Source organism: Oncorhynchus kisutch, linkage group LG19 (assembly GCF_002021735.2).
Source record: "Oncorhynchus kisutch isolate 150728-3 linkage group LG19, Okis_V2, whole genome shotgun sequence".
In the NCBI taxonomy this organism is placed as follows: Eukaryota; Metazoa; Chordata; class Actinopteri; order Salmoniformes; family Salmonidae; genus Oncorhynchus; species Oncorhynchus kisutch.
This window is the reverse complement of record NC_034192.2, coordinates 11,897,045-11,924,352: the sequence shown is the minus strand read 5'-3', so window position 1 is coordinate 11,924,352 and position 27,308 is coordinate 11,897,045. Positions and strand designations below refer to the sequence as shown.

Here is a 27,308-nt window from a genome sequence, read left to right as displayed (position 1 = left end):
AAAAAACTATTTTAATTTAGGAAACTTAAAATTATTCCCACAAATAAAAAAAGAGACGTGATCGTGTCTCAATGTAATCAAGGAATTAAATAGTTATTTTCAAATACAATTTCTTGGGCTTAGTTATGGTCAATTTTCAGTGTACATTATAATTGCAGTGTACATGATAATATAATTATATTATTATTATAATAATGTTCCGCCCCCAGGCTAAATCTACTTGCCTACCCCTACACTAGACACAATACTACACTGAACTAAAGACTGCTCAAAGCTAACGAAAGGATGAAATGAGGGACCTGTTACATGAGACCAATCAGAGAAAAGAGGAGATGTAGAGAGGGGAAGAGAGAATAGGGAAAGAGAGGGGGTTGATAGAGAGAGTGAGAGAGAGAGGGAAAATGTTGAGCGCGAAAGGATGATACAGAGAGAAATAGAAAGTGTGAGAGACATGCTGCCAGAGAAGGGAGGGAGGGTGGGCGAGGTGAGTAGGAAGGGCTATTAGTGCTCCGAGACGGAGCGAGTGAGAGTGGGAGAAGGAGAGGAGAGCGCAGCACAGCCAGAGAGCAGAACAGTGATCTCTCTACTCCAGCCTGGATCCTTACACACCCTGAGGACTTAACTACACCATCTTACCCGTCACGCACAGCCAGAAACCGCCTCAGCGGCTTCAGGCCCTTTTCTTTCGCTCTCTCGTCCTCCTTCACTCTACCTGGGAGGGAGTGTTCCACCTGGCTATCTATGCTGACAGTGCTGTGAGGTAGAGGACGGAGACACGCACACGCGACTACCTCAGAGGACAAGGTAAACATCTATCACTGCACTGATTCCTCCATTCTCTGTTACAATAGCGCGCTTGATAATGAATGTCAGTCTGTACACTGAAGCAAATAAATGCATTTCAGATGCGTTCAAAAACTAACTCAAAATGACAACAGTAATGACTTCTTTCCAAAAGCACTCTCATTTTCTACCTCTACTGAACCGTGAGGAACGGTTGTCAAAACACAAAACACCACCATACTGTACAGTACGTGCACATTATCAGCAGAGTTCAAAAGAACAACTGGAGCAAAAAGCCTGCAAACTTCTCACTCGTATTGTACCAACAGACAAAGAACCACCAGCCGTGTGCACTCACTGCACGTACAGTACCATAGTGCTCTAGTATCGTCTCTGCCTGTCTGCTCCGCCAGCCTACAGTCACAGAGTAGAGACATAACTCGACCAATACAGCACACAGTCTCATCCAAAGGGATTATATTTCTGCTCCTTCTCCTGCCTGCCCACTTACTCAACACTCTGATAATGTTAAGCATCACTTATGAGAGCGGTGTCTCTAAAGCCTTGCTCTTAGAGTGGAGCGGAGCACGGGGGCTTTTGTGCAAAACACACCGTTCTCATAACAGCCTGAGCCTTCCATTCATCTCACACACACACACCCACCCACCCACCTTCTCAGAGTGCACTGTGAGCTGTCATGCGTGCAAGTGAATAACTGAAAGCCAGTGGCTTAACCTCTGTGTGAAGTGCCACTGCGTGATATTACAGAAACAAAACCATATGCTCTGTGACATACGGATCATACGCTGTCATATGCTCTGTGTCATACGGATCATACGCTGTCATATGCTCTGTGTCATACGGATCATACGCTGTCATATGCTCTGTGTCATACGGATCATACGCTGTCATATGCTCTGTGATATATGGCTCATACGCTGTCATATGCTCTGTGTCATACGGATCATATGATGTCATATGCTCTGTGTCATGCGGTTCATACGCTGTCATATGCTCTGTGTCATACGGATCACACACTGTCATATGCTCTGTGACATACGGATCATACGCTGTCATATGCTCTGTGACATACGGATCATACGCTGTCATATGCTCTGTGTCATACGGATCATACGATGTCATATGCTCTGTGTCATACGGATCATACTCTGTCATATGCTCTGTGTCATACGGATCATACGCTGTCATATGCTCTGTGATATATGGCTCATACGCTGTCATATGCTCTGTGTCATACGGATCATATGATGTCATATGCTCTGTGTCATGCGGATCATACGCTGTCATATGCTCTGTGTCATACGGATCACACACTGTCATATGCTCTGTGACATACGGATCATACGCTGTCATATGCTCTGTGACATACGGATCATACGCTGTCATATGCTCTGTGTCATACGGATCATACGCTGTCATATGCTCTGTGTCATACGGATCATATGCTGTTACATGCTCTGTGTGAAACGGATCATACGCAGTTACATGCTTTGTTTCAAACGGATCATACGCTGTCATATGCTCAGTGTCATACGGATCATACACTGTCATATGCTCTGTGTCATACGGATCATACACTGTCATATGCTCTGTGTCATACGGATCATACACTGTCATATGCTCTGTGACATACGAGCTTGTCTCTTCTCCCAGTAGCACTGCTAGTCTCTGGCCCTCTTAAGCTTCTGTTCACACACAGACAGACACAGCAAAAGATGGAGAGAGAGATGAAGAGAGAAAGAAAGAGAGAGAGAGAGCAAGATGACAGAGGGAGGGGGCCTGCACAAAGGACCAGTTCAAAGGCTGAGGGCTCATTTGTCAAACAAACGCATGACAGGCCTTGAATAGCCAAAGGTATAATAAGTAAGACATCCACTAGGAATCAAACAAGAGTCAGATCACCTTTCTCTGTGTCTCTCCATCTCTCTCCATCCCCTTTTCTAGGGGGGGGGGGTTAATTCAATACAAACCCGATTAGAGGTTATTAACAAAACACACAATGACAACAGACAGGCAGATCTATCACTGGGTTGATTTAACCTACTGATACAGCTCAGACTGTCTGGACAATGATCATTTGGGGCTGAAATATCATGACACACTTTCTTCTCATTCATTATCCTCCTTTCATTTACGTCTCTTCCTCTCTCCATCTTTTTGTTCTCCAGGACGACGATTGAGGGAGGAAAAATAAACGGAAGGATGATGTCATCCCCTGATTTGTCCCACTCTCCTACTCTGTGACAGAAAGAGAGAGAGAGAGCGCGCACCAAATGCCACATAGCTGATGGCCCAGTGTTGTAATATATTCTCCTCTCTCTCTCCAAAGCAGCTAATGACCTTCCTCCCAGCCTGGTCTGACTTTGTATAAGGTGCCACAGCACTGAGGTGATCCTGCCTCACCCCAGTGGAATTACAAAGTGTGAGGAGACGCAAACGCCATTGACCTTTACTCTCCTCTCTGGAAGGTGATGGAGGGGTGTTTCTGAAGGGTGTCGGAGGGAATCCGTACAGAAGGAAGAGGGACAGTTGAGTATCAGCCAGGCACTGCTCTGCCTCTGTTAAGATCCGAGGAGGACTACAGATCAAATAACAAAAGGACGACAAGCAGCTGCCTAAAAGAAACCATTAATTTAGTAAAACCACGTGGCTGGATGCTACGATGCACATCCTCTCCCTGCCCACCGCGGACGACGAGTGCGTGTGTTCCTGCGTTTAATGAATCCTCGGCGCTTTCCCCAAACCGGAATACAGTGTTTTTTATTGGATGTACGAGAGTATAGGGCCGTCCTCTGTGATCCATCACTGTTGTATACAGCCTCTGGGTAAAGTAAATGGAGAAATGTTTTGAAGGTGGACTGGTCTTTCTCTCGTGGTGGAGCTGAGTTTGAAATAGAAAAAGGAAGGATCCAAAGAAACACAGTTTCAGTTGGCCCCAACTGCACTCATCTGCATCATAATACTCCCATTATTTAGACAAAAGGCTGCACCATCAGGATTAAAAGTGCGCCAAGTGGAGATTTACTGCATGAGTATTACTACTACTACAAAAGCATTACTACTACAGAACTATGGTTGGTTCTTGTGATTTCCTGTCGGGGCCTCAGAAAGTCGGCTCCGGCTGGTTCATGGACTCTTGAAGGGGAGACGGCACACGAGGGAGAGGTGAGTACAGTGTGTCTGCAATATAAATGCCTATTGAGCCACAAAAGGACTGTCTGGTTTCTGGATAGTTTCTCAGGACATGACCAGCCTCTGGGCAGATCACACGGGAAACTGTGTTATATCTAGACATGAAAGCAAAGCAAGGACGTTCATGAAGCGAAATACCTAAAGAACATGGACACATTGATCAAAAGTAACCACAAACACAACTCTAAGCCTAGCGTAACAACAAAACACTGACACGACTGACTAAAGCGAAGCACTATTAGTTCGAGTCAGCTAACAACATAACACTAGATAAAAGGTGTCAGCAATGAAGGGATAAAGGGAGTGTACTCATTTTCACTCTTTCCACAAAGCGAAAATCTTATTATCACACACGGCAGAACACCATTTGTTTTTGGGAGCACAGCGGAAAACTGTGGAAATTGGCTTTTGGATTTTTAATTGCCACCTTTTGAAAGATTCCATCAAGATGACATCACAAAATCTGTTTGAGATTGAAACTTCCACACTTGAAAAGGTTCACACATTGGCCACATTTCACACTAAATGGAATCCCAGTGAGGTACAAATACACTCAGACAAATTCACAAAGACAGCCAGACAGATAGATAGACAGATCAGCTAGATGAGATTTAAAAGGAATAGAAATAGCCTCTTCTACACTGTTGTATGCTCCCATATAACCTAGTTCATCAGGAAATGACAATGAGACACGTAAGGCATAGATGAGAGGCAGTCAGTAGTCATGCATACGATACACTTCTGTGGTGAAACACAACACCTTTCTCTCCCACTATACATAAGGTAATGCAATCAGTATCTGGCCTGATCTTTCTCTCCTCCTCTCTCTGCGTGTCACCATGTCTCTCTAGGATAATGCATACCCCTCCTGTGCTGATCTCAGAAGCCACCATGAGCAACGTGACTGTCCTCGACACCTCAGCACCCTCTGACCTTGATATGACCCAGTCTGCCGCCCCCTACCCCGTCAGCTTCCAGGTACATGCTTACATGTATACCCCTTCTACTTTAATTAAGAGGGTAAATGTATTTCAACGTCAGTTATCGTGAAAGCAGATATCCCGATTAAAGCATATCGCAATGAAAGCAGATATCCCGATTAAAGCATATCGCAATGAAAGCAGATATCAGTATGAAATTGGTTATCTCGACACAAACAGTTATTACAATACTATTATTGTGATACTATGATTATCGTAAAACAAAATGCTATTACCCTCCGGATTTCCAGGTGTCGCTGACAGGGTTCCTGCTGCTAGAGATCGTGCTGGGCCTAAGCAGCAACCTGACAGTGCTGGTCCTTTACTGCATGAAGCAGAACCTCATCACCTCCGTGTCCAACATCGTCACCATGAATCTGCACGTCCTAGACGTACTAGTGAGTGTCAGTCTTTGATGTTTCCATTAGGCACAGACCTCGGATCAGTTAATACATTGAAAATACAAACTTTAACCATTGGGAGGGAAAACACAAAACTGACCTTAAATCAATGTTTAGGGACAATTCCAGTGAGTGTCTAGAATGAGATGATTGCAGTGCAATTACTCTGTGACAAATCTCAAGATTTTTCAGGAAGCAAGCCACTATATCTGCTGTAGAAGGAGACAAATTTAACTAATGATAATCTTAATCCTTATTTATCTCTCTGGTTCCAGGTTTGTGTGTCTTGCATCCCTCTGACTGCCGTGGTAATACTCCTCCCCCTAGAGGCTGATACGGCGCTGGTCTGCTGCTTCCACGAGGCCTGTGTCTCCTTCGCTAGTGTAGCCACTGCCTCGAACGTGCTAGCTATCACCGTCGACCGCTACGACATCTCAGTGCGTCCGGCCAACCGCATGCTAACCATGGGCCGCGCCGTGGCTCTGCTGGGCTTGATTTGGGCTATGTCCTTCTTCAGTTTCCTGGTCCCCTTCATGGAGGTGGGCTTCTTCAGCGATTTTGGCTCGGAGTCCGTCAACCAGACTGCAGTCGCCTCTGTGGTCCATACGAACGAGTACTACACAGAGCTGGGGCTGTATTACCACCTCCTGGCTCAGATCCCCATCTTTTTCTTCACGGCCGTAGTCATGCTGGTGACCTACTACAAGATACTCCAGGCCCTGAACATCCGCATCGGGACCCGCTTCCAACACAACCAGCCCAAGAAGAAGCCCCGCAAGAAGAAGACCATCTCCTTGACCACCGCAACGCAGGTGGAATCTACAGATGCGTCCCAGGGCAGCGGGGCAGTCAGAGGGGGCGGAAACCCACCTGCTGTCCTGTCCATGCGGACCTCCGTCTCCGTCCTCATGGCTCTGCGCAGGGCCGTTAAACGCCACCGGGAACGGCGGGAGAGGCAGAAACGCGTCTTCAGGATGTCCCTACTCATCATCTCCACCTTCCTGCTCTGCTGGACGCCCATAACAGTTCTCAACACGGTCATCCTCAGCGCAGGGCCCTCAGACTTCACGGTCAAGTTGCGGTTGGGTTTCCTGGTCATGGCCTACGGGACGACCATCTTTCACCCACTGCTCTACGCCTTCACCAGGCAGAAGTTCCAGAAGGTGCTGAAGAGCAAGATGAAGAAGAGGGTGGTGTCCGTGGTGGAGGCTGAGCCCATGCCCAACAACGTGGTCATTCACAACTCCTGGATTGACCCCAAGAGGAACAACAAGAAAGTCACCTTCGAGGAGACTGAGGTCAGGCAGAAGTGTCTATCTTCCCAGGACCTGGAACAAAACAACATCGTCTGTCAACCTTGATAAGGCGGCAGGGTAGCCTAGTGGTTAGAGCTTTGGACTAGTAACTGGAAGTTGCAAGTTCAAATCCCCGAGCTGACAAGGTACAAATCTGTCATTCTGCCCCTGAACAGGCAGTTAACCCACTGTTCCTAGGCCGTCATTGAAAATAAGAATTTGTTCTTAACTGACTTGCCTAGTTAAATAAAATGTAAAAAATAAATAAAAAGGAGATCGTGAAGATCGGCTTGGAGGCACTTGTTAGGCCGAAAGACATACCTCTCAACAGAGGTGGCAGAGTGGGATAATGGGATGTCCATCTTCAGAGAAAGTGGAATAAAGACCATTTCTGAGAAGCCATTGAATATCTGCATGGCTAGAGGGAGTTGGTAGACATGCGTCTGAGCCAAGGTCAAGATAGAACAGCTTCTGTTCAGAAGATGTAGAATAAGACAATGTGGATTATGAGGACGTGAAATAAGAATAAAATGGAATAAGCAATGGACACTCATACAAGGTGACAAAACATTATCAGGAACTCATTTAAAAAGGGGAAACCACTTATCCAAAGCAGTAATGTAAATGGAAGTGTTTTACCTGTATAGTTACCCTAAAGGGGATCATGTGTTACTATTTATTCTAAGAGGTTGATGTGGCGTCAAGGACAATTTAAACTAAGTACCGTACTGCATGGTGTTGTTATAAATCGTAACATAATTATTGTGTATAGTCATGTACAGTGTATAGAATAAATATATGTTTACAACACATAAAGGAAAGATTCACCCATTTTGAATATTTTATGAAATTTGTGCATCTCTGAGCTATGAGCGAAATGCATCATACCAACTGTGTTTCTGCCTGCTTGAATGGCTAATAGCTCAGATAAACAGGAAAACATTAAATGACCCCTGGAATCGATAGAACCCAGCTCAGAGATAGACAAATATGATAGAACATTTAAAAATGGGTGACTCTTTCCGTTAAGCCCTAAGTATTTGTCCTTTTATAATAAATAACGTGAAAAAAGTTTAGAGCGGATTTTACTGGGTATTCTGGTTAAAGGGTCTTCTGTCACATATACTCCACTTTATAATGCTTTCGTAAACTTGTCCACTTAGGCACTGAGGACATCTAGCCAGTGTAAAGCCACAAATACTTACATGTGAAATTCCACTTCCCATTTCCTGTCCTCTGAGAGTGTCTTTCCATGTGCCTGTTATATGTGTGATTTAGTGTAAGATGGAGGGATAGAAAGAGGCCAGCAGCACTTTGCAACCTCAGCGAGAGTCTGCAATCTGAAAACTAATCACAGCATTACTAAGACGTGACCTTGTGATTTCAACACATAATCAGCACCTGTAGCCTAACCATCCTGAGGTGACTCCAGCTGCTCTACCGGCCATAACACAGCTGTTATGTTGCTTCTCTTATTATCTAGCCATCTAGCCACAGGTCGGGGTGAAGAGAACAACATGGCTGCCAAAACTGCAGCCTGCTTCTTTTCATAATCACACTGAGGCCAACTGGCAAATCAATCTGTATTTTCTGGTTGGAGTTGGAGGACACTGATTGAGTGAGTGAGTGAGTGAGTGAGTGAGTGAGTGAGGACTCAGACCTACTGTGGGCCATAGCGCTTAGCAAGGATGGGGCAAGTGGGGGGGGGTGATTGTGAAGGGGTCTGGTCACGGGCTATGAGGTACTGATACAAAACACTCGCCACAACACTTGCCTTTGCCGAGCTCCCCTCTCTCCCACGCTTGATGCCTTGTGATTACCAAGGCTAGGACTGTTAGCTATATGATAACGGGTGGCTGTGGCAGGCGACGCATCACAATCACTCTCCCTTCCCGCCACCATCATGACACGGCAAGGTCATGGTGGTTTTCCCTCTTCTGCGTCGGAGAGATGCTGTCACCGTCACCGTCACACACACAATACCTATGCACTATACCAAGCAATCTATTCCGCTGAAAGAGGGCATATAGAAGCTAGGAAGGGGAGGGGATGTGAGAAAGTTAAACACTTGGCTTTATTATACCATTGAATGACTCATACTGCCTCATATACTGTAATGCATTCACGGCTAAACACATTCTGCCATTCAATGTCCTTGCAATGTTTGTATTGGGCAAGTGTATGTAAAAATGAACATCCCTCTCATATCTCTCGGCCAATGAGATAACAGGATACATTTCCTTTGAGAAATTATTTTTTGATGAGGGGATGTTGACAACTTGTGGGGTGTGGTCATATGCCACATCAGTCGAGGCACCATGTGAGGTCAGGAAGAGACCGGGGTGCAAAAATAAACTGTGTGGAACAGTTTGGCGGAGCGTCATACAGCCACTCTGTAGAGATCATAGAGTGGCTGTATGCTTTGGGTATGGAATGCAGCCAGGCTTTCCGTTTTAGAACCCTCATCGAACGGCCCCCTGAGTCTCCTAAAAATCACTCCGTCTCCATGTGCATTTTAAGAGACAATAATAAGCTGGGTACTTGGTTGGCTGTTTGCCAGCAAGCAGCACTAAAGGCAGGTTGGCGAAGTTGATTGAAGAGCCATCTAACTGTTCATTACAGGTTGGCTCGCTCCTCAGGCGCCATTACTAAATGAAGGCAAGAACCACTTGTCTATATGAAGTAGATGGGTAACGCATAGACAAACCAACACTGTACCACAATCTTCACAACTTGACTGATTTCCTATGCCTACATAGAGGATGTGCACACTGCACAGGTTCACAAAGGTTAGATTCCAGGCTACATTTCATTGGTCGGAAACATCAAGCCTATTCTTTATATAGGCCTCGGCTATCGGTCTACATGAGTAGAGTGCCGAGGAGGATACATTGAACCACTATCCTCTCTGAAGTAGCAGTAATCTCGCCTGTATAAGCGATCAGTCTCACAGAACTCTGAGTCATCAGACCGGAGAGGAGCAGAATTCTATTCTAGAATGAGATGAAGAAAGATGAGCCGAGACAGAGATGTCAAAACCTCCAACATTCTTCAGGAAATATAGACCTATCAGCATTGCCAGCTGCGGAGCCGAATGGATTGGAACAATTTGTTTAACTTCTCATGAATACTTCCGAGGGTGTTTGGTGACATCATCTTAATCCTTTACGTCATCTCGGGTGCTACCTGGAAAACTACTCGGAGTAGGCCTATCTGACTGAAATATCCACCTCTGGTACTTGGACCACAACATTTCCCACCTTCTTAGCTCACTTACTGCACACCAGGCCACCGCTCTCTCTTTCCATCTCTCACTCTCTCTATACAGCATCTCTCTCTCCTCTGTTCCCTCTCCCTCTCACCCAACACTCAGCCCAGGGTCGCACATGGCTGATAAGAGGAGGGCTTTTGATTCCTGAGGCCATGCGTGTTCTAGTGTTCTGGAGTGTTCTGTGTGCCAGGGTTGTTATGTAAAAGGTTGTTGTGCATTTGTCGTGTATGACCAAAAAGGGTCTAGCTCATTTGAGGAGAGTTGTGGTGTGGTGCTGGGCCTCTCAATGGCTTAGCCAACTGCCACTCACACTTTGCAAATAAATTGAACACAATGAATTGCCTTTCCATCCCCATTCTTTCTTCAATCTTCCCTCTCTTCTCTCTTATCCCTCCTTCCTTCCTTCCCCCCCCTCTCCCATGGGAGTAGCCGCTGTCTGACTGACATTCAGGACCATTGTGTCATTATAGCTGGTCTCTAGGGCTGGCTGCTGTGACTGACGGTTACCACAGTGACTGACACTTCATCTGCTCTGACTGACACACAGGGGCTGTGGTCCAAAAGCGGAGGAAAACAAAAAAGCAGAGATATGAGAGGAAGACGACATTGACACAGGTAGATTAAAATAAGTCAAAGATATTGAGTCAAATGAGACAATGCCATACCACCGGGTTATTGCTTGATAATAAAGTCCCATGCAGTCTCATTGAAAATAAAATGACCAAAAATATAAACGCAACATGTAAAGTGTTGGTCCCATGTTTCATGAGCTGAAAAAAAAAGATCCCAGAAGTTTTAAACACGCACAAAAAGCTTATTTCTCAAATTTTGTGCACACATTCGTTTACATCCTTGTTAGTGAGCATTTCTCCTTTGCCAAGATAATCAATCCAACTGACGATGATGCATTTCAAGAAGCTGACTAAACAGCATGATCTCTACACATGTGCACCTTGTGCTGGGACAATAAAAGGCCATTCTAAAATGTGCAGTTTTGTCATACAACACAATGTGACAGATGTCTCATTCCTTCATGCTGACTGCAGGAATGTCCACCAGAGCTGTTGCCAGAGAATTTTATGTTAATGTTTCTACCATAAACCGCCTACGACTTCGCTTTAGAGAATTTGACAGTACGTCCAACCGGCCTCACAACAGCAGATCACGTGTAGTTGCGTGGGCCAGCAGTTTGCTGATGTCAACGTAGTGAGAACAGAGTGCCCCATGGTGACGGTGGGGTTATAGTACGTGCAGGCATAAGCTACGGACAACAAACACAATTGCATTTTATGGATGGCAATTTGAATGCACAGAGATACCGTGACAAAAACCTTGAGGTCCATTCATCCACCGCCATCACCTAATGCTTCAGCATGATAATGCACGGCGGCATGTCAAAGGATCTGTACACAATTCCAGGAAGCTGAACATGTCCCAGTTCTTCCATGGCCTGCATACTCACCAGACATGTCACCCAATGAGCAGGTTTGGGATGCTCTGGATCGACGTGTACGACAGAGTGTTCCAGTTCCTGACAATATTCCGCAACGTCGCACAGCCATTGAAGGGGATTTGGACAACATTCCTCGGGCCACAAACACCAGCCTGATCTCGTTCCTTATATGAACTGTAACTCAGTAAACTATTTGAAATTGTTGCATGTTGCGTTTATATTTTGGTTTTATAGTTTGTTTTCCATTACAAGTAGCAGATTCACGTAGCAGATATTGAACGTTGTAGTAAACTTGATCCAAGCCAAAGCCAAACCTACAATAGATGGCTACGCTACACAGTCCAACATCAATGCAAATAAAGGGAATAGCAGCTTCTGATTCCGTCCTCAACAACAGCAGGCTGCGCTCTCTCTCTGTATGTGTGTGTGTGTCCCCTCCACCCCGCCACTGCATCCACTTCAATCACTTTATTACATTCACCCCCCCCCCTCATCCCTGCATCCATCCCTTGTTTACTCACTCTGGTTCTTTCTCCACCACCACCCATCCCCCATCTGACCTCCTCTCCCTCTTCGTCTCCTCCTATTCACGCTCTCCCTCCGTCTCTACTACCTGCCCAGTGCTACAGGCTGACAGAAGAAAGCACTCCAAATCACATTAGGCTGTGCTGTGCTGTACTGTGTGATTGTATTAGGCCGGCAGCAGTATCAGGCCTGTAACTCAGGCCGATTATGATGTCCTGGCAGTAGAAGAAAGGGGGCTGAGAGTGGACTGAAGACCGATCGGCCGGGGCGGAAAATGACTGGCTGGAGATTGATTTCTGGCTCCGTTGAAAAGCTTGCTAAAAACAAAACAGGGAAAGGGAGGTGAGAGTCAAGAAAGAGGGAGAGGAGGAGGAGAGACAGCATGATGCCAACAAGAGAACAGTGACTCAACCAGCTTCCGGCTCCCATTCAGGCAGCAGTCTGTACTGAGGTGGCCATTCATTGTGCTTTGCCAGTCTCATTGTACAGTAGATCATTGGCTAGTTCAACAGGTAGGCCTAAAAGTAGCCTACTGCCACCTCTCACCCTTAAAAACAATTGTATAGTTGAAACTAGATTGGACAGGATTGGTCCTGAAGTAGCCTACCGCCACCTCTCACCTTTAAAAACAATTGTATAGTTGTAACCAGATTGGACAGGATTGGTCCTGAAACCCTCCACAATAACAATTTCTGGTATTGACGGAGCTGGGAAACCCCACATGAAGTGGACACACTCAAATCAGCTCTACGGGACGAGAAGTTACTGAGTCAACAACCAAACAAATCTTAGCTAGTGTGATAGAGAGGACTGTGAGACATATGTGGGGGAGTGTCTGTGTGTGTTCAAGCAATATCTTCCTCTAAAGCCCCTGGTGTCAGTGGTTCTCTCGTGTGTGCAAGCGTGCGTGCATGTGTGTGTTTGAGCCGGCACAATTACCGATGGTTATGGATGAAGACCGTCATGACAACCGTAAAAATAAATACAAATCATTTGGAACGAACAGCTGACTGAAGACAGGACAACGTGCATTCGTAACACGAAACTTTGTTGCTCCTTGCTGAAAAAAAGCAAGGTGTTGTAGCAAACGAGGCAGCACCCCTGACAATGCAACAGCAGCACGCATAGAAATAGAATGAATAGAACGGGCTTGGAACTTCTAACCCTGGCGACTTGACTGGTAAACTCATGGGTACACTCGCAATGGTAGCCTGGTATTGTGATGCAATCATTTCCATGGTAACGTAGAATGCTAATGCAAATTATGTTAACTGGTTCATACAATGGAATGTATATTTTGTAATGTCAGTTGAGTTGAATCAACAAATCACAGCACATATTGATAGGTACGTTTCTTGCCGTTGCTTCCTGCTTTGCTCCGAAGTGTACACTCGCAATGTTGTGGTATTTTTGCTGCTGCCGATTAGCAGACACTCTTATCCAGAGTGAGTGCATACATTTTCAAACTTTTCCACACATTTTTGGTCCCCCGTTGTAATCAAACTCACAATCCTGGCGTTTCAAGTGCCATTCTCTATCAACTGAGCCACATGGGATCATGTGTGCCGCCAATCCACCTATTCTGCCATCATTGATTTCAATGGGGACGCCTGTTCTATTCATTCATTCTGGCAGAACATGCAGTCAGGAGCGGAGGAGAGGCGAAAATGGGCATAATATATATAAAATGGGCATAATATATATATATATATTTCTTTGCTATTTAAACAGTTATTACAGAGAGAGGGGTCATTTGGCTGGCCAATTACCATCATCCAAAATTCCATGACCGTCACAGCCCTAGTGTGTGTGTGTGTGTGTGTGTGTGTGTGTGTGTGTGTGTGTGTGTGTGTGTGTGTGTGTGTGTGTGTGTGTGTGTGTGTGTGTGTGTGTGTACTAGCTCTTATAAAAGCCACATGCATGGAGAAACAGGAGTAGAACTAATAAATATGTACAATGTGATTTCTGAAAGGGACATTGATTTTCTCTACCACCTCTCTTTCCCTGCATTGGTTCAATGCAATTAGACGCTTTCTGAGAAATTCACTGGAATCCCTGTCAAGGTACTGCAGTATAATGAAGACTACTGTTAATGTTAAATGTCCCTCCAACCACAGCATATAAACACATTTGCATAGTGCTTTGCTCTGCACTTGGCAGACAGAGTACTAGATTCAGTGTTGAGTCACCAGCACAGAGTGTAGAAAACCGGGACAGAACGCATCATTGTTCTGTTAGCCTACTTGGCTTGCGTCTGGTACAATCAGTGATAACTGAATATGCGTTCCAAATGACACCCTATTCCCTATGTAGTGCACTACATTTGACCAGGGCCCATAGGGCTCTCACTGAGTTCCAATAGGAACGTGGTCAAAGGTAGCGCACTACATAGGGAATAGGGTGCCATTTGGGAGACGTTCAGAGATAATCACACTGCGCAACTTTAAAAAACAAGATCTTATTTCGTGGTTAATTTCATACCAAAATCAATAGCAATCTATACAGAGACTATACCATGGCCTGGTGATCCTACCATACACAATCCCTTATCCATACACTGAATGGTAAATTGTATCCCTGAATGACTTTATAGCTAACTAGCTAAATGTAAAATATTGAGCACAAGCACATCAACCCCAAGCTCTCGAAAACCCTTCTTCTCCGTATGTAGGGTTTTCAGCCATTACATTTGTCTACATTTGGCTCCGTGTAAACTACAATTCCGACAACGTGAATTAACGTTTAGGAAACTTCAACCATCGCTTTCGCAACGGTTTTCGAAACATATGCTAATATGCCCTTATCTTTCATGTCAGCGAGAAAGAATCTTTCAAATGAAAAAAAAGATACTTCCTGAAGCAGTTTTGCACAGATCCATACACTGTGGCCCTCCAGTTGACAAACTACACTTCCTCCCCAGTTAGCTTACACACAGGTGTTCAGAGCATGCTAGACAGACCGCCACCTGTGCTAATTAGCTGTGTCTTCCGTGAACAAGCGCTGTAACATGGAGATATGGCCGTGTGGAAACACTAACCCTAAACCCTATAAAAAAAAGGTGTGTATTAATTTGCCTTTTGTTTTTTGAAAATGACTTCTTGTTGATATGAAACATGCGTTCCTTGTGTTTCCAAAACAGTACCACAAGTCATGTACACTGCTCAAAATAATAAAGGGAACTGTAACGTGTAATGAGTGAAGAGGTGTGGAGTCAGGCGCAGAGAGCAAAAGGATGTGGGGAAAAACACGCTTTAATGTCCAGGAAAAATAACATGAACAAAAGGGGGAAAACAAATGAACAGAAATATAAACGGACAGCGCGAAACCCAAAATGCAAACAAAATACACTCTAACACAAAACAGACGAACAAGCCCGCACTGTCCACTTAGGAAGCAACACTGATTGACAATAAATTTCACATGCTGTTGTGCAAATGGAATAGACAACAGGTGGAAATTATAGGCAATTAGCAAGACACCCCCAATAAAGGAGTGGTTCTGCAGGTGGTGACCACAGACCACTTCTCAGTTCCTATGCTTCCTGGCTGATGTTTTGGTCACTTTTGAATGCTGGCGGTGCTTTCACTCTAGTGGTAGCATGAGATGGAGTCTACAACCCACACAAATGGCTCAGGTAGTGCAGCTCATCCAGGATGGCACATCAATGCGAGCTGTGGCAAGAAGGTTTGCTGTGTCTGTCAGCGTAGTGTCCAGAGCATGGAGGCGCTACCAGGAGACAGGCCAGTACATCAAGAGACGTGGAGGAGGCCGTAGGAGGGCAACAACCCAGCAGCAGGACCGCTACCTCCGCCTTTGTGCAAGGAGGAGCACTGCCAGAGCCCTGCAAAATTACCTCCAGCAGGCCACAAATGTGCATGTGTCTGCTCAAACGGTCAGAAACAGACTCCATGAGGGTGGTATGAGGGCCCGACGTCCACAGGTGGGGGTTGGGCTTACAGCACAACACCGTGCAGGACGTTTGGCATTTGCCAGAGAACACCAAGATTGGCAAATTCGCCACTGGCGCCCTGTGCTCTTCACAGATGAAAGCAGGTTCACACTGAGCACAACATCCTCCAGCATGACCGGTTTGGCGGTGGGTCAGTCATGGTGTGGGGTGGCATTTCTTTGGGGGGCCGCACAGCCCTCCATGTGCTCGCCAGAGGTAGCCTGACTGCCATTAGGTACCGAGATGAGATCCTCAGACCCCTTGTGAGACCATATGCTGGTGCGGTTGGCCCTGGGTTCCTCCTAATGCAAGACAATGCTAGACCTCATGTGGCTGGAGTGTGTCAGCAGTTCCTGCAAGAGGAAGGCATTGATGCTATGGACTGGCCCGCCCATTCCACAGACCTGAATCCAATTGAGCACATCCGGGACATCTCGCTCCATCCACCAACGCCACGTTGCACACAGACTGTCCAGGAGTTGGCGGATGCTTTAGTCCAGGTCTGGGAGGAGATCCCTCAGGAGACCATCCTGAGTCATGGAGTGTGTGGAGGCCACACACACTACTGAGCCTCATTTTGACTTGTTTTAAGGTCATTACATCAAAGTTGGATCAGCCTGTAGTGTGGTTTTCCACTTTAATTTTGAGTGTGACTCCAAAACCAGACCTCCATGGGTTGATACATTTTTTTTTTTCATTGATCACTTTTGTGTGATTTTGTTGTCAGCACATTCAACTATGTAAAGAAAAAAGTATTTAATAAGAATATTTCATTCATTCAGATCTAGGATGTGTTATTTTAGTGTTCCCTTTATTTTTTTGAGCAGTGTATATTGAATGTTTAGAGTAAGCATTGGGGCTCTTAACAAAACTCCTCCGGTCAGAAGTTACTATCGTCAATAGACGCTAAATTAGTTAGTGTCTATGAATGGGGTAATCAACCACATGAATACCTGAAAACAGGGCTACAGACTGCAAAAATGGAGTCCCATTTTGTGACCCTTTTTATTTAACTAGGCAAGTCAATTAAGAACAAATTCTTATTTACAATGACGGCTTACACCGGCCAAACCCGGACGACGCTGGGCCAATTGTGCGCCGCCCTATGGGACTCCCAATCACTGCCGGGTTGTGATACAGCCTAGATTCGAGGGTGTCAGAGTGTCTGTAGTGACGCCTCAAGCAATGAGATGCAGTGCCTTAGACCTCTGCGCCACTCGGGAGTCAAAGTTGGCTCGGGAGCTCTTTGAGTTGGCTGTGCGAGTAAGATTTGTTTTAGGTGGTCGCATCGGTGCGAGCTGTCACTCAAAAAACGCCCTATTCTTTTAGGATGCTAAAACCAGGATTTGGTCAAACAGTAAAGTGCATTATCCTCATGATTCCTGTAAAGAAAGTGTCTGCCTGCCCCTGTGACTGTTTCGCTGGGGCCTGCTGTGGTGTCCAGCGAGACTCTCTCCCCTTTCTCCAGGAGAAGAAAAAACGTTTCCGATTGTATAACATTTTGAAATCCATTTGCGGAGAAAAGACAGCTATCTTGTTGTCACAGATAAAGAGAGAAGGGTATATTTATATTTACACAATATAGCCTGGCCTATAGGTCAGGTATTAATCAAGCCCTGTGCATTGCTTAGCCAACACTGCACTCCAAAAACACCTTAAAGTAAATACCAGGACATCCGCACTGTGGGATATCATCTTGTTCCTGTGCAGCAGAAATGAATAATGAGTTTGGGATCTACTTCCTGCAGTAAAGTTATTTATCAAACTATTAGTAGTTAAAAAAGTGCTGTTTCTTTATATAATCAAGGAAAATTGGGTTTCTTTGAACATGGGGTCTGTCTGTCTGTCAATCATAGGTTTGATTGAAGCCAAATCCAGCCTGAGTAACCGTATATACTTGGGAGCCTTACATGGCTCCCGAGTGGCGCAGCGGTCTAAGGCACTGCATCTCAGTGCAAGAGGCATCACTGCAGTCCCTGGTTCGAATCCAGGCTGCATCACATCTGACCGTGATTGTGCGGCGCACAATTGCGTCCGGGGTAGGCCGTCATTGTAAATAACCATTTGTTCTTAACCGACTTGCCTAGTTAAATGAAGGTTAAATAAAATGTACAAAAATGAAAAAACAGTGACCTTCAAGTGACTACCCCAATCAGTGAAGAGTACGTCAGCATTTACCAACCTAGTGTGTTCTAAGCAGAGGCTATAGTGAGACAGAAGCAGTGTCCCAGAGTCAAATCAGAATGTTCTTAAAAGAACACGGAGGACAAAGGCACTCTTCATATAATTCAAATGTCTTTATTATCAACAGCACGTTCAATATAACAAAATCTTGCCAAAAAAAAGTAATTATATGAAGAGCACTCCGTGTTTTTTTGATTACCCTTCACCAAAGAGCAACTTCAACCTACAGTACAAACATTCTTCTACAAGTCACTCACCCAGCTCTTTGAGGCTCCGAGTAGCTTTGGTGATCTCAGCACCACCTACACCTTCTACAGTAGGCATAAATGAGTGGAGTTTCACTTTAGTGTCAATAGTATTAGAGTGAATGAGCAGGGTCACTCACCCAGTTTGCTGAGGCTGATCTGGGCACCCTTGGTGATCTCATCACCATCTACACCAGGGGGAAGACAACCCTGTCCCTGGAGTGCCACAGGTACTGCAGGATTTTTGTTCAACTAAGCGAATTGATCAGTTCAACGATTGCCTAAATTCGACACACCTGGCATTCCAGGTCGGTTAAATCAAAAACACTCCAGGACTAGCGATGCCTATCCCTGATCTACACTCTCTTTACAGTAGGCCCAAATGCGGTGAGTTAACCATGTCAGTATTACAGTACCCAGTTTGTTGAGGCTTGGAGCAGCCCTGTCAGTAGTACAGTGCAGTGTATCAGAGGTGAACAGGCAACGGTCACTCAACCAGTTCGTTGAGGCTCTGGGCAGCCTTGGCAATCTCCCTGCTTCCCCCCTGGAGCTGGCCCAGCAGACACTTGGACAGGTACAGGATTCTGATGAAACTTCGCAGCAGGTCACACGCCCCCTGGGAAAAATAGGAAAAAATATAACCAAACAAAATAGAACCCCATCTGAACCAGTCTTTCTGAATCTTTTTGACAAAGATGTGAGTGAACGTCAAATCTAATATGGAACGATCCTCTATATTGTCCTAATTGATTGAAGATCACTCATTGGAAATGATCTCTAATCAAATCACTGTTGACATTTCCAAGTATTTATTTTCCTATTGTTGCCTATGAATAAACAATGACGCCAACCATGGGCATAGTAATAGTGGTAATAATAACCGTGTGTCTAGCAGCATTGTGGAGCTGTGTCTGGGGCTGAAGGACACAGAGAGGTCAGCAGTGTGTTTGGGCTAAATAAACGATGCAGCTGAGACCTCGAGGTCTGTCCCCTGAGCCTCTGTGACTGTCTGAATGCTTTATCTGTGCGTGGCCGAGAAGCTGCCATTTTGTGAGCGAACACTAGACTAAAATATAAACAAAGCACTCTCCTATTCCCCCTGGATTTATAGTCTGATCATTACCGGTCTCCTTCAGACCCAGACAGACAGAAACACACACACACACACAGATAGAAACATACACAGACAGACAGACAGACAGAATACAAACACATACCCTAAAATCAATCAAATTGTGTTGGTCACATACACATGGTTAACAGATGTTAATGCGAGTGTAGCGAAATGCTTGTGCCATGCGGTAATATCTAACAAGTAAACTAACAATTTCACAACAACTACCTTTTACACACAAGTGTAAAGGAATGAATAAGAATATGTACATATAAATATATGGATGAGCAATGGCCAAAAGGCATAGGCAAGATGCAGTAGACGTTATCTACCCGAAGGAGTTATTCGGCTGGCTTCTCCGTCGCGACGTTACCTGAACGCCCATCTGCGGCCTGCTAACCGTTAGCTGTCTTACCGGCTTTTTAAAAAAATAAAAAAATTGTTTTTTATTTTTTTATATTATTATTATGATGTTTTCTTCTTGGGCCTCTATAACTATATCTATTGTTTTTATTTTTGTTGTTGTTGTGTGATCTGGATTGATCCCCTCTACCACACGGAACCCCACTAATCTACTGACGGAACGCAAGAGGTAGCTAACAACAGACCTCCATCCTATGCTAGCTTGCTACCGATGCCCTGGCTAGCTGTCTAAATCACCAACCAACCTCTCCACTCACCGGACCCTTTTGATCACTCGACTAAGCATGCCTCTCCTTAATGTCAATATGTCTTGTCCATTTCTGTTCTGGTTAGTGTTTATTGGCTTATTTCACTGTAGAGCCTCTAGTCCTGCTCACTATACCTTATCCAACCTATTAGTTCCACCACCCACACATGCAATGACATCTCCTGGTTTCAACGATGTTTCTAGAGACAATATCTCTCTCTTCATCACTCAATACCTAGGTTTACCTCCACTGTATTCACATCCTACCATACATTTGTCTGTACATTATACCTTGATGCTATTTTATCGCCCCCAGAAACCTCCTTTTACTCTATGTTCCAGACGTTCTAGACGACCAATTCTCATAGCTTTTAGCCGTACCCTTATTCTACTCCTCCTATGTTCCTCTGGCGATGTAGAGGTGAATCCAGGCCCTGCAGTGCCTGGCTCCACTCCTATTCCCCAGGCGCTCTCTTTTGACGACTTCTGTAACCGTAATAGCCTTGGTTTCATGCATGTTAACATTAGAAGCCTCCTCCCTAAGTTTGTTCTATTCACTGCTTTAGCACACTCTGCCAACCCGGATGTTCTAGCTGTGTCTGAATCCTGGCTTAGGAAGACCACCAAAAACTCAGACATTTTAATTCCAAACTACAACATTTTCAGACAAGATAGAACTGCCAAAGGGGGCGGTGTTGCAATCTACTGCAAAGATAGCCTGCAGAGTTCTGTCCTACTATCCAGGTCTGTACCCAAACAATTTGAACTTCTACTTTTAAAAATCCACCTCTCTAAAAACAAGTCTCTCACCGTTGCCGCCTGCTATAGACCACCCGCTGCCCCCAGCTGTGCTCTGGACACCATATGTGAACTGATTGCCCCCCATCTATCTTCAGAGTTCGTGCTGCTAGGCGACCTAAACTGGAACATGCTTAACACCCCAGCCATCCTACAATCTAAACTTGACGCCCTCAATCTCACACAAATTATCAATGAACCTACCAGGTACCTCCCCAAAACCTTAAACACGGGCACCCTCATAGATATCATCCTAACCAACTTCCCCTCTAAATACACCTCGACTGTCTTCAACCAAGATCTCAGCGATCACTGCCTCATTGCCTGCATCCGTAATGGGTCAGCGGTCAAACGACCTCCACTCATCACTGTAAAACGCTCCCTGAAACACTTCTGCGAGCAGGCCTTTCTAATCGACCTGGCCGGGGTATCCTGGAAGGATATTGATCTCATCCCGTCAGTAGAGGATGCCTGGATATTTTTTTTAAATGCCTTCCTAACCATCCTAAATAAACATGCCCCATTCAAGAAACTTAGAACCAGGAACAGATATAGCCCTTGGTTCTCCCCAGACCTGACTGCCCTTAACCAACACAAAAACATCCTATGGCGTTCTGCATTAGCATCGAACAGCCCCCGTGATATGCAGCTGTTCAGGGAAGCTAGAAATCATTATACACAGGCAGTTAGAAAAGCCAAGGCTAGCTTTTTCAAGCAGAAATTTGCTTCCTGCAACACTAACTCAAAAAAGTTCTGGGACACTGTAAAGTCCATGGAGAATAAGAACACCTCCTCCCAGCTGCCCACTGCACTGAAGATAGGAAACACTGTCACCACTGATAAATCCACCATAATTGAGAATTTCAATAAGCATTTTTCTACGGCTGGCCATGCTTTCCACCTGGCTACTCCTACCCCGGACAACAGCACTGCACCCCCAACAGCAACTCGCCCAAGCCTTCCCCATTTCTCCTTCTCCCAAATCCATTCAGCTGATGTTCTGAAAGAGCTGCAAAATCTGGACCCCTACAAATCAGCCGGGCTAGACAATCTGGACCCTTTCTTTCTAAAATTATCTGCCGAAATTGTTGCCACCCCTATTACTAGCCTGTTCAACCTCTCTTTCGTGTCGTCTGAGATTCCCAAAGATTGGAAAGCAGCTGCGGTCATCCCCCTCTTCAAAGGGGGGGACACTCTTGACCCAAACTGCTACAGACCTATATCTATCCTACCGTGCCTTTCTAAGGTCTTCGAAAGCCAAGTCAACAAACAGATTACCGACCATTTCGAATCTCACCATACCTTCTCTGCTATGCAATCTGGTTTCAGAGCTGGTCATGGGTGCACCTCAGCCACGCTCAAGGTCCTAAACGATATCTTAACCGCCATCGATAAGAAACATTACTGTGCAGCCGTATTCATTGATCTGGCCAAGGCTTTCGACTCTGTCAATCACCATATCCTCATCGGCAGACTCGACAGCCTTGGTTTCTCAAATGATTGCCTCGCCTGGTTCACCAACTACTTCTCTGATAGAGTTCAGTGTGTCAAATCGGAGGGTCTGCTGTCCGGACCTCTGGCAGTCTCTATGGGGGTGCCACAGGGTTCAATTCTTGGACCGACTCTCTTCTCTGTATACATCAATGAGGTCGCTCTTGCTGCTGGTGAGTCCCTGATCCACCTCTACGCAGACGACACCATTCTGTATACTTCCGGCCCTTCTTTGGACACTGTGTTAACAACCCTCCAGGCAAGCTTCAATGCCATACAACTCTCCTTCCGTGGCCTCCAATTGCTCTTAAATACAAGTAAAACTAAATGCATGCTCTTCAACCGATCGCTACCTGCACCTACCCGCCTGTCCAACATCACTACTCTGGACGGCTCTGACTTAGAATACGTGGACAACTACAAATACTTAGGTGTCTGGTTAGATTGTAAACTCTCCTTCCAGACCCATATCAAACATCTCCAATCCAAAGTTAAATCTAGAATTGGCTTCCTATTTCGCAACAAAGCATCCTTCACTCATGCTGCCAAACATACCCTTGTAAAACTGACCATCCTACCAATCCTCGACTTTGGCGATGTCATTTACAAAATAGCCTCCAATACCCTACTCAACAAATTGGATGCAGTCTATCACAGTGCAATCCGTTTTATCACCAAAGCCCCATATACTACCCACCATTGCGACCTGTACGCTCTCGTTGGCTGGCCCTCGCTTCATACTCGTCGCCAAACCCACTGGCTCCATGTCATCTACAAGACCCTGCTAGGTAAAGTCCCCCCTTATCTCAGCTCGCTGGTCACCATAGCATCTCCCACCTGTAGCACACGCTCCAGCAGGTATATCTCTCTAGTCACCCCCAAAACCAATTCTTTCTTTGGCCGCCTCTCCTTCCAGTTCTCTGCTGCCAATGACTGGAACGAACTACAAAAATCTCTGAAACTGGAAACACTTATCTCCCTCACTAGCTTTAAGCACCAACTGTCAGAGCAGCTCACAGATTACTGCACCTGTACATAGCCCACCTATAATTTAGCCCAAACAACTACCTCTTTCCCAACTGTATTTAATTTTTATTTATTTATTTATTTTGCTCCTTTGCACCCCATTATTTTTTATTTCTACTTTGCTCATTCTTCCATTGCTAAACTACCATTCCAGTATTTTACTTGCTATATTGTATTTACTTTGCCATCATGGCCTTTTTTGCCTTTACCTCCCTTCTCACCTCATTTGCTCACATTGTATATAGACTTGTTTATACTGCATTATTGACTGTATGTTTGTTTTTACTCCATGTGTAACTCTGTGTCGTTTTATCTGTCGAACTGCTTTGCTTTATCTTGGCCAGGTCGCAATTGTAAATGAGAACTTGTTCTCAACTTGCCTACCTGGTTAAATAAAGGTAAAATAAAATAAAAAAAATAAAGATGGTATAGAGTACAGTATATACAGTCGTGGCCAAAAGTTTTGAAAATGACAGAAATATTAATTTCCACAAAGTTTGCTGCTTCAGTGTCTTTAGATAATTTTGTCAGTTGTTTGTTTGTCCACCCGTCTCTTGAGGATTGACCACAAGTTCTCAATGGGATTAAGGTCTGGTGAGCTTCCTGGCCATGGACCCAAAATATCAATGTTTTGTTCCCCAAGCCACTTAGTTATCACTTTTGCCTTATGGCAAGGTGCTCCATCATGCTAGAAAAGGCATTGTTCGTCACCAAACTGTTCCTGGATGGTTGGGAGAAGTTGCTCTCGGAGGATGTGTTGGTACCATTCTTTATTCATGGCTGTGTTCTTAGGCAAAATTGTGAGTGAGTCCACTCCCTTGGCTGAGAAATAACCCCACACATGAATGGTCTCAGGATGCTTTACTGTTGGCATGACACAGGACTGATGGTAGCACTCAACTTGTCTTCTCCGTACAAGCTTTTTTGCAGATGCCCCAAACAATCGGAAAAGGGGATTCATCAGAGAAAATGATGTTACCCCAGTCCTCAGCAGTCCAATCCCTGTACCTTTTGCAGAATATCAGTCTGTCCCTTATGTTATTCCTGGAGAGAAGTGGCTTCTTTGCTGCCCTTCTTGACACCAGGACATCCTCCAAAAGTCTTCACCTCACTGTGCGTGCAGATGCACTCACACCTGCCTGCTGCCATTCCTGAGCAAGCTATGTACTGGTACTGTACTGGTGGTGCCCCGATCCCGCAGCTGAATCAACTGCCGCTTGCTGGACTTTCTTGGGCGCCCTGAAGCCTTCTTTATAACAATTGAACCGCTCTCCTTGAAGTTCTTGATGATCCGATAAATGATTGATTTAGGTGCAATCTTACTGGCAGCAATATCCTTGCCTGTGAAGCCCTTTTTGTGCAAAGCAATGATGACGGCACATGTTTCCTTGCAGGTAACCATGATTGACAGAGGAAGAACAATGATTCCAAGCACCACCCTCCTTTTGAAGCGTCTGTTTTTCAAACTCAATCAGCATGACAGAGTGACCTCCAGCCTTGTCCTCGTCAACACTCACACCTGTGTTAACAAGAGAATCACTGACATGATGTCAGCTGGTCCTTTTGTGGCAGGGCTGAAATGCAATGGAAATGTTTTTTGGGGATTCAGTTATTTTGCATGGTAAAGAGGGACTTTGCAATTAATTGCAATTCATCTGATCACTCTTCATAACATTTTATTTTACCTTTATTTAACTAGGCAAGTCAGTTAAGAACAAATTCTTAATTTCAATGACGGCCTAGGAACAGTGGGTTAACTGCCTGTTCAGGGGCAGAACGACAGATTTGTACTTTGTCAGCTCAGGGATATGAACTTGCAACCTTTCGGTTACTAGTCCAACGCTCTAAACACTAGGCTACCCTGCCGCCCCAATTCTGGAGTATATTTAAATTGCCATCATACAAACTGGAGGCAGCAGACTGTGAAAATTAATATTTGTGTTGTCGTGTCTTTGGCTATGCCAGATTAAGTGATATGACATGCTGTTCTATAAAATCCTTTCTCTGTAATTAATATTACCTGATTGAGCTAATCATGTAACTGTAATTAACTAGAAAGTCGGGGCACCACTTAAGAATATTTATAGATCTGTTATGTTCCGAATAAACTCTTAAAGACCTAGTAATATTTTACATCAATAGCAGTCAATATTAATCGTCACCTCATCTGAAAGTTGTAAATTCTTGGTTATCTTCACGAACACTGGCTAACAAGTTGAATCAGCAATGCAAAATTGGGTTTAATTATTTATTTACTAAATACCTAACTAATCACACAGTATTACATATAGACAGAATGAATCATACATTGATTACAAATTATGTCATAAAGGAAAACGTCCCTAGCGGACGGAACAGATATGACAGCTGTTTACACAAAGAACGGGGGTTGGGTTTGAGTGAAAGAGCAGGAAGACTGAAGAACAAAGGGAGAAGCGATGTCTCTATCAATGTTAGTTAAGTGGCTAAAACCAAGGACATGACAGTCCCTGGGAGTTAAAAGTGGAAAAAGAGGGGTCCCACAGCACCACGGTCTGTCGGTCTATCGAAAATAATATAAAACTTTGCAACTATTCTATTCAGAAATCACAAACCAGGCCCGTGTTCATCCTAAGACCTTACCAGCCTGGCATGCCTGCCTGCTACTAGTATCTTCTCTGCAGGATGCATGTCTGTGGTGCAGAACAATGATAACACTCCACACACACACACGATGACAAAGCTGAGAGAGGGAGCATCAGTAGACAGACAGAGCGAACACAGAGCCAGAGCCATGGGAGAGGAAGGAGCCAGTTAGAATCACAGTAACCTTTTGGACTGAAGCCAAATTCCATCCATTTTTAAAAAGCCTTCCCCTCAACTCCACAGACGACGGAGCTGCAGTGTGTAGGCAGTGTGCATGTGTGGACAGAGCCTGTAAACCTAGAGAGTCTATTTCGCTCTATCTAGATGTGGCTACCCAGCCTCAGACAGAACAGGCTCAGTTTGCTCATAAGAAGAAGTCTTATTTTAACAGGGGTAGAAATTCAACCTTTTAAAACACCCGATTGCTTTTTATTGATTTCTTCTAAACGGGGGGCCACTGATAGCGTGGTTGATTAAAAACCACAACGGTGATGTCATGGGTTAAGATTGCAGACGCTATCTGAGAACAGGATCAAAGTAATGCTGTTTGAAAGGTTGAGATAATATTGTTTGTAAACCTTTAATGTGGCCTATATGTATTATTTAGGACTTACCAAGAAAAAGAGATGAAGTACGAAGAATGCTCAGCCTTCAAAAGCAGTTTGTCACGCCCTGACCTTAGAGATCCTTTTAATGTCTCTATTTTGGTTTGGTCAGGGCGTGAGTTGGGGTGGGTATTCTATGTTTTCTATTTCTGTGTGTTTGGCCGGGTGTGGTTCTCAATCAGAGGCAGCTGTCTATCGTTGTCTCTGATTGAGAACCATACTTAGGGAGCCTTTTCCCACCTGTGTCTTGTGGGTAGTTATTTTCTGTTTAGTGTTTTCTGCACCTTACAGGACTGTTTCGGTTTCGTTTATTCACGTTGTTGTTTTAGTGTTCAGTCAAATAAAAATCATGAACACGTACCACGCTGCGCTTTGGTCCACACCTTCTTCCACAGACGATCATTACAGAACTACCCACCACAAATGGACCAAGCAGCGTGGTAACAGGGAGCAGAGGGTTCAGGACTCCTGGACTTGGGAGGAGATATTGGAAGGACAGGGACCCTGGAGACAGGCTGGGGAATATCGCCGCCCTAAAGAAGAACTGGAGGCAGCTAAAGCTGAGCGGCAGCGATATGAGGCAAGGCAGCACAGCAGGCACGAGAGGCAGTCCCAAACATTTTTTGGGGGGGCACACAGGGATATTGGCGGGGTCAGGCAATAGACCTGAGCCAACTCCC

The 27,308-nt window shown here is 45.0% G+C and overlaps 1 protein-coding gene across 1 annotated transcript; it reads left to right on the top strand.

Moving 5' to 3' along the window:
* Nucleotides 1-467: 467 nt before the first annotated feature.
* LOC109864315 (G-protein coupled receptor 22-like) lies at nt 468-10,454 on the top strand. The gene is made up of 5 exons (XM_020452031.2): nt 468-804; nt 2,973-3,969; nt 4,848-4,974; nt 5,228-5,374; nt 5,653-10,454. The coding sequence occupies exons 3-5, from the start codon at nt 4,852-4,854 to the stop codon at nt 6,736-6,738; spliced, it is 1,356 nt and encodes a 451-aa protein (XP_020307620.1). The 5' UTR covers nt 468-804; nt 2,973-3,969; nt 4,848-4,851; the 3' UTR covers nt 6,739-10,454.
* Nucleotides 10,455-27,308: the final 16,854 nt, after the last annotated feature.